The sequence below is a fragment of the Anomaloglossus baeobatrachus genome, chromosome 7 (genome assembly GCF_048569485.1).
Source record: "Anomaloglossus baeobatrachus isolate aAnoBae1 chromosome 7, aAnoBae1.hap1, whole genome shotgun sequence".
In the NCBI taxonomy this organism is placed as follows: Eukaryota; Metazoa; Chordata; class Amphibia; order Anura; family Aromobatidae; genus Anomaloglossus; species Anomaloglossus baeobatrachus.
The window spans coordinates 295,353,594-295,369,513 of NC_134359.1; the positions used below are offsets into that span (position 1 = coordinate 295,353,594).

At 45.4% G+C, this 15,920-nt stretch overlaps 2 protein-coding genes across 2 annotated transcripts; both read right to left on the bottom strand.

Moving 5' to 3' along the window:
• Positions 1 to 390: 390 nt before the first annotated feature.
• LOC142246767 (nuclear factor 7, ovary-like) lies at positions 391 to 3,603 on the bottom strand. Its single transcript, XM_075319818.1, is given in 3 exon segments — positions 391 to 2,056; positions 2,058 to 2,119; positions 3,538 to 3,603. Coding segments are annotated over 3 exon segments (1,563 nt in total). The 3' UTR covers positions 391 to 621.
• Positions 3,604 to 8,120: 4,517 nt separating this feature from the next.
• LOC142245604 (uncharacterized) lies at positions 8,121 to 13,321 on the bottom strand. The gene is made up of 3 exons (XM_075318454.1): positions 10,339 to 13,321; positions 10,034 to 10,080; positions 8,121 to 9,337 (listed from the first exon to the last, which is right to left on the bottom strand). The coding sequence occupies exon 1, from the start codon at positions 12,874 to 12,876 to the stop codon at positions 11,758 to 11,760; it is 1,119 nt and encodes a 372-aa protein (XP_075174569.1). The 5' UTR covers positions 12,877 to 13,321; the 3' UTR covers positions 8,121 to 9,337; positions 10,034 to 10,080; positions 10,339 to 11,757.
• Positions 13,322 to 15,920: the final 2,599 nt, after the last annotated feature.

The window sequence follows — 15,920 nt, forward strand, 5'->3', positions numbered from 1 at the left end:
ATTGCAATTATCATAATGTTACAGTTTACAATGAATTCCACTGATGTCTTCATATCAGATTTATGGGATATTGACTGGTATCACTTATAATCTTAATGGTTTAATATGGTTTTCCAGTGTGTCCGTAAAAAATATTGTCTGTCCGTGATTTTTTGATAAGTCATCCAGAAAAAAAAAAAAAAAAAAGTCAAGATGGCAACCCTGATTGCCTGTCAGTTTGACTGATGCAGCCTGTCAAGGGTGACTGATGCAGCCTGTCAGTGTGACTGATGCAGCCTGTCAGTGTGACTGATGCAGCCTGTCAGGGTGACTGATGCAGCCTGTCAGTGTGACTGATGCAGACTGTCAGTGTGACTGATGCAGCCTTATCAGTGTGACTGATGCAGCCTGTCAGTGTGACTGATGCAGCCTGTCAGTGTGACTGATGCAGACTGTCAGTGTGACTGATGCAGCCTTATCAGTGTGACTGATGCAGCCTTATCAGTGTGACTGATGCAGCCTGTCAGTGTGACTGATGCAGCCTGTACGGCCCAGCCTTAAATCAGTGTTGGATCTAAGAATATTAGGATGATAGGAGCTGGACATTCACTTAAAGGCTTTACAGTAATCACTTTTTAGTAATTATTTTACGATTCTGAGGATACAACCTTCATACAGATATAAAGCGGGATGGAGCGGCTCGGAGAATGAGGCGGTGAAGGTGTGTAAGTGTCTGATGGCGTCACACACCTGATAGAAGGACAGACGCCCGGCCTCATAATCCAGATAGATCCCCACGACCTGCACAGGAGAACCTGATGGCAGCTGTTTATGGATCTTTCTATGACTTGCAAAAAGGTTTTTAGCAAACATGATGGCCCAGGATTTCTCATTATAGCCAATGTAAGAATCGTCACCCGCCACATCCCTCTGTAGACTTTGCCCGGCCACTCCAATTATCCATTTCTCTGCCCGACTCACGTCCACCTCCCAGTAATGTCTCCCGGACGAGAAGCTGCTGGAACTCAACACCTGACGGGATTTGAATCTTTTGGGCCCATCGGGTCTGTTCTGTGATGTTGCGGTATAAAAAGCGGATCTTAGATCTTGGGATATAATAATGTTATTATTGGCAGTGTTTATATCCAGTAATATGTCTTTTTTTGCTGTCACTGAGAACTTTCTCTTCTTCTTCATGTCAATCAGATCATCTGCAAAGCGACCCAGTTCTCCTTGTAATATCTGTGACACAAGGTCTTCATCCACACATTGGGCATCTCTTACATCACCGAGGACATCATTGCTCTCAAAACTGATGTCACCATTGTTTACGCCCTGTAGCAAGGACAATCTATCAGTCGTATTACATAATCCTTCAAGATGACTAATCTGCTTGGTCAGTTCGTCCATTTGTAGCTCTACAATTCCAACCAGTTCACTGACTGAACGTAAGACCTGATCCTTCTGCCTGGAAATCTCTCCCTGCATTTTCTTTTCTAGATCATCCAGCTTTTTCCTGAGATCAGTAAACAGACCAGTGACTCTATCCGCGAGTCCAGATGATTTCTTTCTCTGTTCTGTCTCATGATTCTTCAGAATCTGGACTCTTCCTCCAGCTTCTTCTTTCTTGGACTTCAGTTTCTTCATTAGAGGCCTCAGTTCCTGCTTCTTCTTCTCAGAGGCCACATCCAGTGGCTCCACGTCATGTCCCTTGTGGGCTCCGGCCACATAACAGGACACACAGATACAAGCGTTGTCTCTAGGACAGTAATATTTCAGCAGCTCCTTGTGTGTGGAGCATTTTTGACTAATAAATGACCTCGTAGGTTCAATTAGATCGTGATTCATTGTCTTATTATGGGCTGTGAGATGTTCCTTACACATAGAGTTCTCGCACTGTAGACATGATTTCACAGCCGGGACAGGAGACTTTATACAGTAGGTGCAGAAGATTCCGGTCTCCTCCATCTCAGGCTGAGTAGATGAGAAACGCTCCACTATGTTCCTCAGGGTCTGGTTCTTCTCGAAGGCCGGACGTTCCGGATATTCTGTTCTGCAGTCAGGACAGGCATACACTCACAATACACGAGCGGCAGAAGAAGTGTCCACATCTCAGGGATACGGGATCGGTATAGAGGCTCTGGAAGGAGGAACAGGTGCGATAATCGAAGAATTAACTTCTAGTCAAAGTTCAACTCAAAAGAAAAAGATAAAACGTCGGTGGGTGTAGGTAGAAGTGTCATATAGGAAGGCAAAGGTCAAAGTTCTAGCTTATCAGCACAAATGTCTTGAATATTTTATTTCCTTGTTTCCCGATCCTGTTAGTTTCCTCTCCTTTCCATAACTTTTTTTTATTTTTTTACCTCAACATGACAGTATTTCTTTTTGTATATTTTTTTTTGGCGGGATGAGTTCTAGTTTTGAAGTACACCATTCACTTTACCATAAAACTGGAACGGAACATTTTTTACAAAAAATTCCAAGAGGTGTGAAATGGTAAAAGCAATTGCGATATTGTTTTTTTTGCTTATGTGTTGATTATATAGTAAAAATGTCCTGTGAATATGATTCTCCCGCTCATTACGACTGAAGTAATACTAATCGTAAAGTTATATTTTGGTAATTAAAAGAAAATCTGAACTTTGAATAAACTTTCTAATTTGGTCGAAATTTTCTGAAATGCTTAAAATACTTTTTTAGTTTTTTGATAACATCAATTATAACCCATCTATGATCTTAAAGGGGGTGTTACACGCAGCGATATCACTGGTGTAAGCACCCGCCCCCGTCGTTTGTGCCTCACGGGCAAATCGCTGCCCCGTGGCGTACAATATCGTTAGGAGCCGTCACACGGACTTACCTGCCTAGCGACGTCGCTGTTGCCGGCAAACCGCCTCCTTTCTAAGGGGACAGTTCTTTCGGCATCACAGCGGTGTCACTAAGTGGCTGGCCAATAGAAGCGGAGGGGCGGAGATGAGCGGCCGTAACATCCCGCTCACCTCCTTCCCTCCACATTGCCGGCGGCCGCAGGTAAGCTGTAGTTCGTCGTTCCCAAGGTGTTACACATAGCGATGTGTGCTGCCTCGGGAACGACGAACAACCTGCGTCCTCAAGAATCAACGATATTTTGAAAAGGAACGACGTGTCAACGATAAGGTGAGTATTTTCCATCGTTAACGGTCGCTCCTTGCTGTCACACGCAACGACGTCGCTAACGAGGCCGGATGTGCGTCACGGAATCCGTGACCCCGGCGATATATTGTTAGATACGTCGTTGCCTGTAACGGGGCCTTTAGGCCGGAATTCCACTTGTGTATGACTAGCACGAGTCTCGCATCGCATAACCCGCCGTGGCCTGACATACTCCGTACACAAGCGTCTCAGCTGCATAGAAATACATGCAGACGACCCGCTCCTGTCAGGAGAGTGTGCGGCCGTGCTGGGTGATGCGATGCGAGACTCGTGCTAGTCATACACAAGTGGAATTCCGGCCTTAGAGCAGAATCCAATCATCCAGCATTCTTTGTCTACATCGCGTACCCACTTTTATTTTCTTACAATGATGCTGCTATCAGTCTTGCGGAGACCAGTTGTTACACAAGTGATCACCGCCATCAATACCATCACGCATTTCACTTAAATAAATGGGTATGGAGCAGCAGTGCCGGACAATTAACTTTAAATATGGGTTTTATTGTACCCACAAGAATAAAGAAATTGAAAACAAAAAGTATGTCACACGCACAGGTCACCAGCTTCTACTCAACCCTGGGTTTCGCCCATCAGCTTCTTCCAGGGGCAAACTCTAAAGTTTCTTCAAAGATAATAGATGCAGTTATGTGTTATCAGTAGTTATTGTGAAGGGTGTTGAATCTCTTTATTGAACTTTGCCTTGCTTTGATTTTGCGGTTTTACTTCTATAATTAGGCTAATTTTTTTTTCTCAATGGGCTTTTTCTTGTGTGTGGAGTTGCTGTTTGAATAATATGTTGGGTATGTATGAGGTTTTCATTGCAATTTTAGGAGGAAAGTGAAGTGACCAAATAATTACAATTATTTTATTGACTTTTTAGCTGCATTTACCAACTGATTTAATTTATTTTTTTCTAATTCACTCAACATTGAAATTACTTTCAAAACCTAGAAGGCAGAGATGTTGATTTTTGAAAATCGCAGGATCAATAGACATGTTAATGATCTGCAAGTGCTGAAAATAAAATATATATATATATATATATATATATATATATATATAAAAATATATATATATATATATATATATATATATATATATATATATATATATATATCTCTATATAATTTTTTTTATTTCATTTTTTAAAAAAAAAAAACCAACCATGTTAATATATTCACTATGGAGTATGAGCGTCATGCTTAAGGAACTTATTAATGGTCGTCTGAAGAAACTTCTTGGGAAAATCATCAAGATCCTCTGCGGGCAGCTCCCCTGTAATTGCCGACTAATAATGTCCCAGATGTGCTCGATGGGAGACAAATATCAAGATGCATGTAGTAACATTAGATATCACATACCAGGCTTAAGGTATCAGAAGATATGATGGAAAAAAAAACTATTCACTTTTACTTCATTGCGTTGTTCCCTTGGTGGTTTTAAAACTTTGATGGTTTAATCATTTGTGCAATACCACAGAAATGATGATCTCATATGAAGCCCAGTCTGTAGCTAAGCTTCAAAGGAGTACAAAGATGGTGACCACAGCGGCTTTCAGTAGGCCCCCGACTGCCATTGTAACCTAACAGAGCCAAGTGATTCTGGTGCCAAGTGGTAGGCCAAGTGTAACGATCATGCCTCGGTCTGAGATTATTGCTCCTTTTTAATCCCTGCTGTTCCCTTGAGTTTTTTCTTTAATCCACCATACGGCTTCCGAGATATGGATTTTTTTTTTAGTGCTAATTCTTACGGTCATTATCAAGGGGAGGTACTTAAAGACACCTCCTTAGAGAGTCCTATAAGATGCTCTGCATTTTTACTGTATAAGCCAAAACCTCCTCCCTCCCCTTTCCCTTGTACTGTCCAAAAAAAATTTGTACTAAATAAAAAAAAAAAGGCCCTTAGCTCTGGAGCCTTAAGGCAAAAAAAAAAAAAAGTAAACCCTGAATAGTCAGGGGAACAGCGGCAATAGAGAGCATAATCGCCTACTTTTATCCGTTGACAGGTTTCTCTTTAAGGTCGAAGTCACACTTGCAAATGCCTCGCTCATATCTTGCATCACCCGGCGCAGCCGCATATTCTCCTGACATGAGGGGTTCAGCTGCATGTATCGCTATGCAGCTGAGACACTCCTGTCCGGAGAATATGTGGCCGTGCTGGGTGATGCGATGCGAGACTTGCGCACGAGATACTCGTAAGTATGACTCCAGCCCAACGGACTAGATAGGAGCAATCGGAGCTAGCTCAAATTAGAGGCAGGTGTTGGCTGAATAAAATGTGCATCACATGCCGTAAAACATGTACATCACACTTCTAAAGCATATCCCCTAAAATTCTATTGTAATCTTCATATAAACCTGACATTTCCTTAAAAAGGTTTTTCCTATATAAAAAGTACACTTTAACCAGTAGATCTTATAACAATAAGTTCTACAATTGGATATGTTTAAAAAAATGTTCCTGTTCTGAGATAATCTTATCAATGTTGTCCCCGTTATGTGCTATGTAATGGCCGTGTCTAATCATGCACGAACATTGTGGGCACAACCATAGTTCCTGGCCAGGGGAGAAAACAAAACAGTATATAAACTTAAAACATGGGATTGGAGTTGCTGCTTTCTGTGAGGTTAAAACAAATCTACCTGCCATGTTTTGTCTCACAGAAAGAATCAGTTGTGATCCTATGTTGTACTGCCTGTATACTCTTTTGTTTACTCTCCGACCCAGGAGATGTGGACACATATATAAGATCTCAGCGCAGGGACATTTTATTGAATTTTGGAAGGTATTATTACATCAAGATTAATTGATTAAAATATACTTTATTCGGAAAGCCCCTTTAATGCAAGACACCGGTTGTGAAGGAACATCTGAAATTAGAGGGTTGTCATCGATAAGCTTATCATACCATCATATAGTGACCATGTGGAGGTGGCACTGAGCTATAGCTTGTTTGTTCAAATGCAATAAGAATATCTGTGCATATAAATAATCAAAATATAGATGTAATTGCATAGTTATCTGTCTGTCTATGTAGCAATTGCACAGACCTATAGTATAATTCAAAGTTGTATAGTCATGAAGGGGTTAACCAAAGATAATGAAGCGAAAATGTGAAGCTACAAACTCTTATCAGTAGTGTCCACACAGAAAGAATGTTTTAATGAACAGATGTATTGTACAATATGCTGGGAGAAATAAGGGAGTGACACTCCCATAAACTCTATGTATCATTTTCAAGGCCGAAAGTGCCTTCTGTAATAATTAAGTTTCTTTCAATACAGTTAGTTGATGACGCTGACTCAAGCAGAAAGGGTGTCTGTGTATTCATTGTCTGATACATACATTAATATATCGGCACTGGTATACAGCATTAATGGGGCACCGTCTCTGGATCCTAAACGAAGACTCCATTAGCAGTCTTCACCCAAAATTCCTTCCTTGACAACCATACAATACTTCCATACAGTAACCTAGTCACATCATGGAGACCCTATAATACCACAATACAGTAACCATATAACACCATAAAGTAAGCAGACATTGTTAGGAGCCTATGAGGTCTTGTAGCTTTCATGAATGGTGTCGCTGAGCTAACCAGTTTTTTTTATTGCCCCATATAATGTATTTTTTTGTTTTTCCCTTGTCAGTGCTGTATAGTGGGTCAAAGTATCTCTTGCGGCCTTGTGTCATCTATACAAGTCATTTTACAACCGTTATCGAAAGTTATGAGCCGAGAACTAGTGTCATTACAATTCTTTAACAAAAGGCCTTCTGCTTCCTGCTCACATGTATGAAGTGAGTGCACCCCTAAAAGAAAATGGCCAAATTGTGCTCAATTAGATATTTCCCCTCCCCGGTGTCATGTGACTCATTAGTGGTATAAGGTGTGACTGGGGAGCAAGGGTGTTACATTTGGTGTTATCTCTCACACATTCTCTCATACCGGTCACTGGAAGTTCAACATGGCTCCTAATGGCAAAGAATTCTCTGAGGATCTGGGAAAAAAAAAATTGTTGCTCTACATAAAGATGGTCGAGGCTATGAGAAGATTGTCACCACCCTGAACCTGAGCTGCAGCACGGTGGCCAAGACCATACAGCGGATAACAAGACAGGTTCCACTCAGAACAGGCCTCACTATGGCCGACCACAGAAGCTGAGTGCACGAGCTCAGCGTCATATCCAGAGGTCGTCTTTTAAATATAGACATATTAGTTCAGTGTGTGTATAATGACACTCCCCCAAACTGACTGCTGGGAGAAAATCTGGAAGTGTTTGTAATGACACTTCCCCAAACTGACTGCTGTGAGAGAAAATCTGGAAGTGTTTGTAATGACACTCAGTTCTGTTCTATAGTACATGGTGGCTAGGTGTCATTACATTTCTCATTAGAAAGCATGTTCTTCTGACCTTATGTGGGAGAGTTCTTTTTCCCCTGCGATGTCATGTGGGAGAAAATGGACATGCCTCCAGAGATGAATCTCTGGTAGCACCTAGCTGGTCTTGTTCAGAAACCAGATTTACAACAACTTTTGCCAGAGAGCACATAAGCCATGGAGTGGATTAAAATGTCCGATTTGCGTTTTGCTGTTGCTTTTAGAATAGTAGAGTCAAGAACATCACAAAATTTATGGATTGACTTTCTCTAAGTGATCGGACTTGGATTTTATCCACAGAGTCACAATTGCAGTCGCAAAACCGGACCTCGTCCGCCACCGATCACGATGTTCAGTCGGCACTCAACAGCCCTGTTTAGCGTGGATAATTGCTCCATTGTCTTTATGGTTACAGGCAAGTCAGGATAATTGTTTTTTTTTTCTTAGCATATTTAAATCGTAACTTTTAATTTATTGCTTAAAGTTGAAATAAAAAAAAAATAAAAAAATAATAAAATATTAGTTATTAGCAGTGCGATCAAATCAGACAGAAGACAGAAACGTAACCTTTTTTCATGAATTTAATCTTTGCTTTTTCATAATATTCTCATCAAATAAACAAAAAAAAAAAAAAAATATATATATATTTTTTTTTTTTTAAATACGTCACTTTCCGGAATTGTAGCACTATCCACCCTCCCTGTGGTCAGCAAAATTGGGTAAAATCCCATCACGGATAAACATTCAACCGAGCAGTGTAAAGGGTTAGTAGCCGCTTGGTTAATGTGCTCTCTCGAAGGCTAGGGTCACTTAGTTGTTGATCCAGATTTTTTTTAACAATGGTTCCTTATAGGAAAAACACTGAAATCGCAGCTCAAAAGTTTAGTATCGTAGTAAATTTATAGACTTGCAGGCAACGCCATCACAATTTGGAGATGGAACCTACAGCACAATCATCATAAGACCCCGACGTATGAAGAATTCCTTCTAACCGGTCCGCGTTCAATGGTTTCATCGGTGAAGCTACTTTTTTGGGTGACAACCGATACAGACACCATTATTCAATCCACAGAAGTTGTCATCCAGCTTCCTGCTAACCCAAAAATGCCATCGGTCCAATCAAGCAGCAAAAACCTGGAAGCCTTAATGGCAGCCATTTTTTAGGTTTCGCCCAGCTTCCTCAGAGGTTTGCAGAAAACGATGATTCAAGAATAATTTTATGCCTCAAAATTAAATATTCTGATTAAATGTACACTAAGAAGAGGGCCGCTGAACCTGTCTAAAAACTTTTGGGTAAGGCATCTCATCAGCTGCTTCTATTGGATACGCTGTGATATATAGGAGGGACCTGGGACGCACCTTTAGTTTTATGGGGTCCGGGGCTATAGAGAGACTTCCAGCACGGCCACCATGGTGACTGGTCAAAGTGTAGAAAAGAGGATCAGCTGTCAGCTTAGCCACGAGCCCCTGCTACCAATGCAAACATGCAGGCCGGCACACGTCGTGCCACGCTCACAGCTGCACACACAAGGCCGGCACAGGTACAATATACTCTGTCACATGGTACATCAAGCGGGCACTAAACTGACATCTATATATAGTCTGGCACATTGTAGTGTAGTAGATGGCCAAAGAGACAGCCACAGATTGAGATATAATGTGGGGGGCATCGCGAGCGGCCCCTCTGGAATGTAGGTGATTGGAGAAGAGATTGAGCCCCAACCCGGATCGCTCCAGTGCGGAGAACCGAACGAGGAGGCAGCGAAGAGGAGCAGGGTCAACGGCGACCTAGGAAACAAATACAGATTTATAGGTGTGTGATATTATTTAGAACACTTTGTATCTGTGCAATCCTGGACAAACCCTTTAAAATAAATAAAAAAATAAATAAAATAAATGCAAGAATGTTTTAATATAATATAATATATATATTTTTTTTTTTTATTTAAATCCCTCCTGTTCGGAAACTTTTAAAAAAAAGAAAAAAAAAAAAATAAATTATCACAGACAAGCCCAGTAATCCATACCTAAATGGTCACTGTATGCACAGATGACATATCCTCTGTTATACTCCAGAGCTGCACTAACTATTCTGCTGGTGCAGTCACTGTGTACATACATTACTGATCCTGAGTTACCTCCTGTATTATACTCCAGAGCTGCACTCACTATTCTGCTGGTGCAGTCACTGTGTACATACATTACATTACTGATCCTGAGTTACCTCCTGTATTATACTCCAGAGCTGCACTCACTATTCTGCTGGTGCAGTCACTGTGTACATACATTACATTACTGATCCTGAGTTATATCCTGTATTATACTCCAGAGCTGCACTCACTATTCTGCTGGTGCAGTCACTGTGTATATACATTACTGATGCTGAGTTACCTCCTGTATTATACTCCAGAGCTGCACTCACTGTGTACATCTCTCCCTTATCCTCCAGTGTATATACTGTATGTATAATAAGCAGCCACTTACCCGTCATCACTCGTCGATCCCGATAGAGCAGGAATCAGGACCCAGCGCTGTAAGGACAGAGCAGATCAGTAACATTTAGAGTCTTCTATAATCGCACGGTTTCAGCACAGCGTATAGCAAAGTATAGCGAGTAGATACAGATGAGACGTCCCCTGCTGCTGGGACCGGGGGGAGAGCGGCTTATTGTCACACCGGGACACAGCTGAATATTGTGACCGGTGTGATAATCTCGCGCTGTACGATGTCCACGTCCCATACACACAACATGGCGGAAGGACGGCTTCTAATCCACGTGGAGGACTCACCTGACACCTCCTGGGCCTCGTCCTCTCTCAGCTCCTCGGGCTCTGGGCTGTCGAGCGGCTCCTCCACCTGTGATTCTGATCCTTCAGAAAAGCGAGGACAGGATTAATGTCACTTAGGAACAGAAGCAAATGCCAGAGATGAAGGGAATTTTGTTTACTTACCGTAAATTCCTTTTCTTCTAGCTCTAATTGGGAGACCCAGACAATTGGGTGTATAGCTACTGCCTCCGGAGGCCACACAAAGTATTACACTTAAAAGTGTAAGGCCCCTCCCCTTCTGCCTATACACCCCCCGTGGGATCACGGGCTCCTCAGTTTTAGTGCAAAAGCAAGAAGGAGGAAAGCCAATAACTGGTTTAAGCAAATTCAATCCGAAGGAATATCGGAGAACTGAAACCATTCAACATGAACAACATGTGTATACAAAAAAACAGGGGCGGGTGCTGGGTCTCCCAATTAGAGCTAGAAGAAAAGGAATTTACGGTAAGTAAACAAAATTCCCTTCTTCTTTGTCGCTCTATTGGGAGACCCAGACAATTGGGATGTCCAAAAGCAATCCCTGGGTGGGTAAAATAATACCTCGTAATAGAGCCGTAAAACGGCCCCTTTCTACAGGTGGGCAACCTCCGCCTGAAGGCTCGTCTGCCTATGCTGGCATCCGCCGAAGCATAGGTATGCACCTGACAGTGTTTCGTGAAAGTGTGGAGGCTGGACCAGGTAGCCGCCTGACACACCTGCTGAGCCGCAGCCTGGTGCCTCAAGCCCAGGACGCATCCACCGCTCTGGTAGAATGGACCTTCAGCCCTGAGGGAACCGTAAGGCCAGCAGCACAATAAGCTAGAGAATTGGTTCCTTGAACCACCGAGCCAGTCTTGATTTGGAAGCCTGCAACCCTTTACGCTGGCTAGCGACAAGGACAAGAGTGCTTCCGAGCGGCGCAGGGATGCCGTACGATCGATGACGAGTCTGAGTGCTCTCACCAGATCTAATCAAGTGCAAATCCTTTTCACATTGGTGAACTGGATGAAGACAAACAGAGGGTACGGATACCCTGATTGAGATGAAAGGGGGGATTCCACCTTAGGGAGAAATTCCGAAACCGGACGCAGAACCCCTTGACCTGGTGAGACACCGGGAAGGGGACTTTGCACGACAATGCTGCCCCGACAGACACTCTCCGAAGTGAAGTGACTGTCCCTAGGAAAACCACTTTCTGCGAAAGGCGTGAGAGAGAAAAATCCCTCATAGGCTCGAATGGTGGTTTCTGCAGAACCATCAGCACCCTGTTCAAATCACAGGGTTCTAACAGTCGTTTGTAAGGAAGGACTAAGCGGCAAACCCCCTGCAGGAACGTGCGTATTTGAGGTAGTCTTGCTAGGCGCTTCTGAAAAAAATACAGAGAGCGCTGAGATTTGTCCCTTAAGGGAACCGAGCGACAAACCTTTTTCCAACCGAATTGCAGGAAGGAAAGAAAGTAGGCAAGGCAATTGGCCAGGGAGAAACTCCCTGAGCAGAGGACCAAGATAAGAATATCTTCCACGTTCTGTGGTAGATCTTGTCAGATGTGTGTTTTCTGGCCTGTCTCATAGTGGTAATGACCCCTTGAGATAACCCTGCAGATGCTAGGATCCAGGACTCAATGGCCACACAGTCAGGTTGAGGGTCGCAGCATTCAGAAGGAAAAAACGACCCTTGAGACAGCAAGTCTGGTCGGTCTGAAAGTTCCCCCGGTTGGCCTACCGTGAGATGCCACAGATCCGGGTACCACGACCTCGTTGGCCATTTTGGAGCGACGAGGATGGCGCGGCGGCAGTCGGACCTGATCTTGCGTAACACTCTGGGCAACAGTGCCAGAGGAGGGAACGCATAAGGGAGTTGAAACTGCGACCAATCCTGAACTAAGGCGTCTGCCGCCAGAGCTCTGTGACCGTGAGACCGCGCCATGAATGCCGGGACCTTGTTGTTGTGCTGAGACGCCATTAGGTCGACGTCCGGCATCCCCCAGCGGCAACAGATCTCCTGAAACACGTCCGGGTGAAGGGACCATTCCCCTGCATCCATGCCCTGGCGACTGAGAAAGTCTGCTTCCCAGTTTTCTACGCTCGGGATGTGAACTGCGGATATGGTGGGTGCTGTGGCTTCCACCCACAGCAGAATCCGCCGGACTTCCTGGAAGGCTTGCCGACTGCGTGTCCCACCTTGGTGGTTGATGTAAGCCACCGCTGTGGAGTTGTCCGACTGAATTCGGATCTGCCTGCCTTCCAGCCACTGCTGGAACGCTTTTAGGGCAAGATACACTGCCCTGATCTCCAGAACATTGATCTGAAGTGAGGACTCTTGCTGAGTCCACGTACCCTGAGCCCTGTGGTGGAGAAAGATCGCTCCCCACCCTGACAGACTCGCGTCCGTCGTGACCACCGCCCAGGACGGGGTTAGGCAAGATTTCCCTTTCGATAATGAGGTGGGAAGAAGCCACCACCGAAGGGAAGCCTTGGTTGCTTGAGAGAGGGAGACGTTCCTGTCTAGGGACGTCGGCATCCTGTCTCACTTGCGTAGGATGTCCCATTGAAGAGGACGCAGGTGAAACTGCGCGAAAGGGACTGCTTCCATTGCTGCCACCATCTTCCCCAGGAAGTGCATGAGGCGCCTCAAGGGGTGTGACCGACCTTGAAGGAGTGATTGTACCCCTGTCTGTAGTGAACGCTGTTTGTCCAGCAGAAGCTTCACTATCGCTGGAAGAGTAAGAAAACTCCATGCCAAGATATGTCAGCGATTGGACCGGTGTCAGATTTGACTTTGGAAAATTGATGATCCACCTGAAACTCTGTAGAATCTCCAGAGTAATGTTGCGGCTGTGTTGGCATGCCTCTTGAGAGGGTGCCTTGACCAGCAGATCGTCTAAGTAGGGTATCACTGAGTGACCCTGAGAGTGGAGGACCGCAACTACTGTAGCCATGACCTTGGTGAAAACCCTTGGGGGTGTCGCCAGGCCAAACGGCAGTGCCGCGAACTGAAGGTGTTCGTCTCCTATGGCGAAGCGCAAGAAGCGCTGATGCTCAGGAGCAATTGGTACGTGGAGATAAGCATCCTGATATCGATCGATGCTAGGAAATCTCCTTGGGACATTGAGGCGATGACGGAGCGGAGGGATTCCATCCGGAACCGCCTGGTCCTTACGTGTTTGTTGAGCAGTTTTAGGTCCAAAACAGGACAGAAGGACCTGTCCATCTTTGGAACCACAAACAGGTTGGAGTAGAAACCGTGACCCTGTTGCTGAAGAGGAACCGGGACCACCACTCCTTCTGCCTGCAGAATGCCCCACCGCCTGCAGCAGAGCCTTGGCTCGCTCGGGAGGCGGGGAGGTTGTGAAGAATCGAGTCGGAGGACGAGAGCAGAACTCTATCCTGTAACCATGAGACAAAATGTCTCTCACCCAACGGTCTTTTACTTGTGGCAGCCAGGTGTCGCAAAAGCGGGAGAGCCTGCCACCGACCGAGGATGCGGTGTGAGGAGGTCGTAAGTCATGAGGAAGCCGCCTTGGTAGCGGCGCCTCCGGCGGTCTTTTTAGGGCGTGATTTAGACCGCTACGCGTCGGAGTTCCTCTGATCCTTCTGAGGCCTTTTGGACGAGGAGAATTGGACCTGCCTGCGCCCCGCAAGGACCGAACCTCGACTGTCCCCTCCTCTGTTGGGGTATGATCGGTGTAGCCTGAGGAAAGGATGTATCCTTTGCCTTGGATTGTTTGATGATTTCATCCAGTCGCTCACCAAACAAGCGGTCGCCAGAGAATGGCAAACTGGTTAGGCACTTTTTTGGAAGCAGAATCTGCCTTCCATTCCCACAACCACAAGGCTCTGCGTATTACCACTGAATTGCGCAACCGCCTTCCGGCTCGCCGAGTCCAGGACAGCATTAATGGCGTATGACGCAAACGCTGACGTTTGAGACGTTAAAGACGCAGCCTGCGACGCAGACATACGTGTGACTGCCTCAATTTGCGCTTGAGCCGCTGAGACCACTTGGAGCGCCCAGACGGCTGCGAAAGCTGGAGCAAAGACACGGCAATAGCTTCATAGATGGATTTGAACCAGAGCTCCATCTGTCTGTCAGTGGCATCTTTGAGTGAAGCCATATCTTCCACTGCAACTAAGGATTTAGCCGCTGGAGATAGGAGGTCCACATTGGAACACTGAACCCAGCCCTTGACAAGGTCAAAAGGGAAGAGATAACGTGTATCCTTAAGGCGTTTTGAAAAAAAACGATATCTGGACAAGCCTGGTGGTTCTGACTGCCTCCCTGAAGTCAGAGTGATCCAGAAAGCGTACTCCATGTACGCTTGGGGAACCTGAAACGGAACTTCTCCTGCTGAGAAGCTGACTCCTCAGGCGTAGGAGCTGAGGGAGAAATAACCAACATATGGTTGATGGACGCCGTAAGATCGTTCACTACGGTGTCACAATCAGGTGTATCCAGGTAGAGAACATTCTCAGGATCAGAATCCTGATCAGATACCTCCGCCTTATCATAGAGAGAGTCCCCATGCTGAGACCCTGAATGATGCGGTGACGTCGAGGGATGCTCCCAGCGAGGTCGCTTAGGGGGTCTGGGACTGCGGTCCGAGTCAGACCCCTCACCCTGGGATCCCTGAGACACTCCAGGAGCACCTTGTTGTACCAACTGGGGGGGGGGGGGACCAGGGGCAATGAATCAACAGTGCCCATGGTCTGAGGGACCGGTCTGGACTGCAAGGCTTCTAGTATGTTAGCCATAGTCTCAGAAAGTCTGAAGTAAATACTGCAAACGCCGTCCCCATCACCTGGACCATTAGCAGAGACTCCGGCTGAGTAAGTTCCACAAGGGCCGTGCATTGCATACAATTGGGGTCCGTGGAACCTGCCGGCAGTATAGCCGTACATGCTGTACAGGCTGCATAGAAAAACCTGTGCTTCTGCACCCTTGTTTTTCACAGACGATATGCTGTTATCTCCTCCGACCATCAAGGAGGGTATATAGCCAAAGAAGGGAATTTTGTTACTTACCGTAAATTCCTTTTCTTCTAGCTCTTATTGGGAGACCCAGACGATTGGGGTATAGCTACTGCCTCCGGAGGCCACACAAAGCACTACACTAAAAAGTGCTAGGCCCCTCCCCTTCTGGCTATACCCCCCCGTGGTATCACGGGTTCTCCAGTTTTAGTGCCAAAGCAAGAAGGAGGAAAGCCAATAACTGGTTTAAACAAATTAACTCCGAGTAACATCGGAGAACTGAAAAACCGTTCAACATGAACAACATGTGTACCCGCAAACAACAAAAAAATCCCGAAGGACAACAGGGCGGGTGCTGGGTCTCCCAATAAGAGCTAGAAGAAAAGGAATTTACGGTAAGTAACAAAATTCCCTTCTTCTTCAGCGCTCTATTGGGAGACCCAGACGATTGGGACGTCCAAAAGCTGTCCCTGGGTGGGTAAAGAAATACCGCATGTTAGAGCTGCAAAACAGCCCTCCCTTACGGGGGTGTCACTGCCGCCTGCAGGACTCTTCTACCTAAGCTGGCGTCCGCCGAAGCATAGGTATGCACCTGAT

What these genes read in the sequence shown, in the direction of transcription:
- LOC142245604 (XM_075318454.1), bottom strand. Translation starts at nt 12,876, where the DNA reads ATGCCGACGTCCCTAGACAGGAACGTCTCCCTCTCTCAAGCAACCAAG.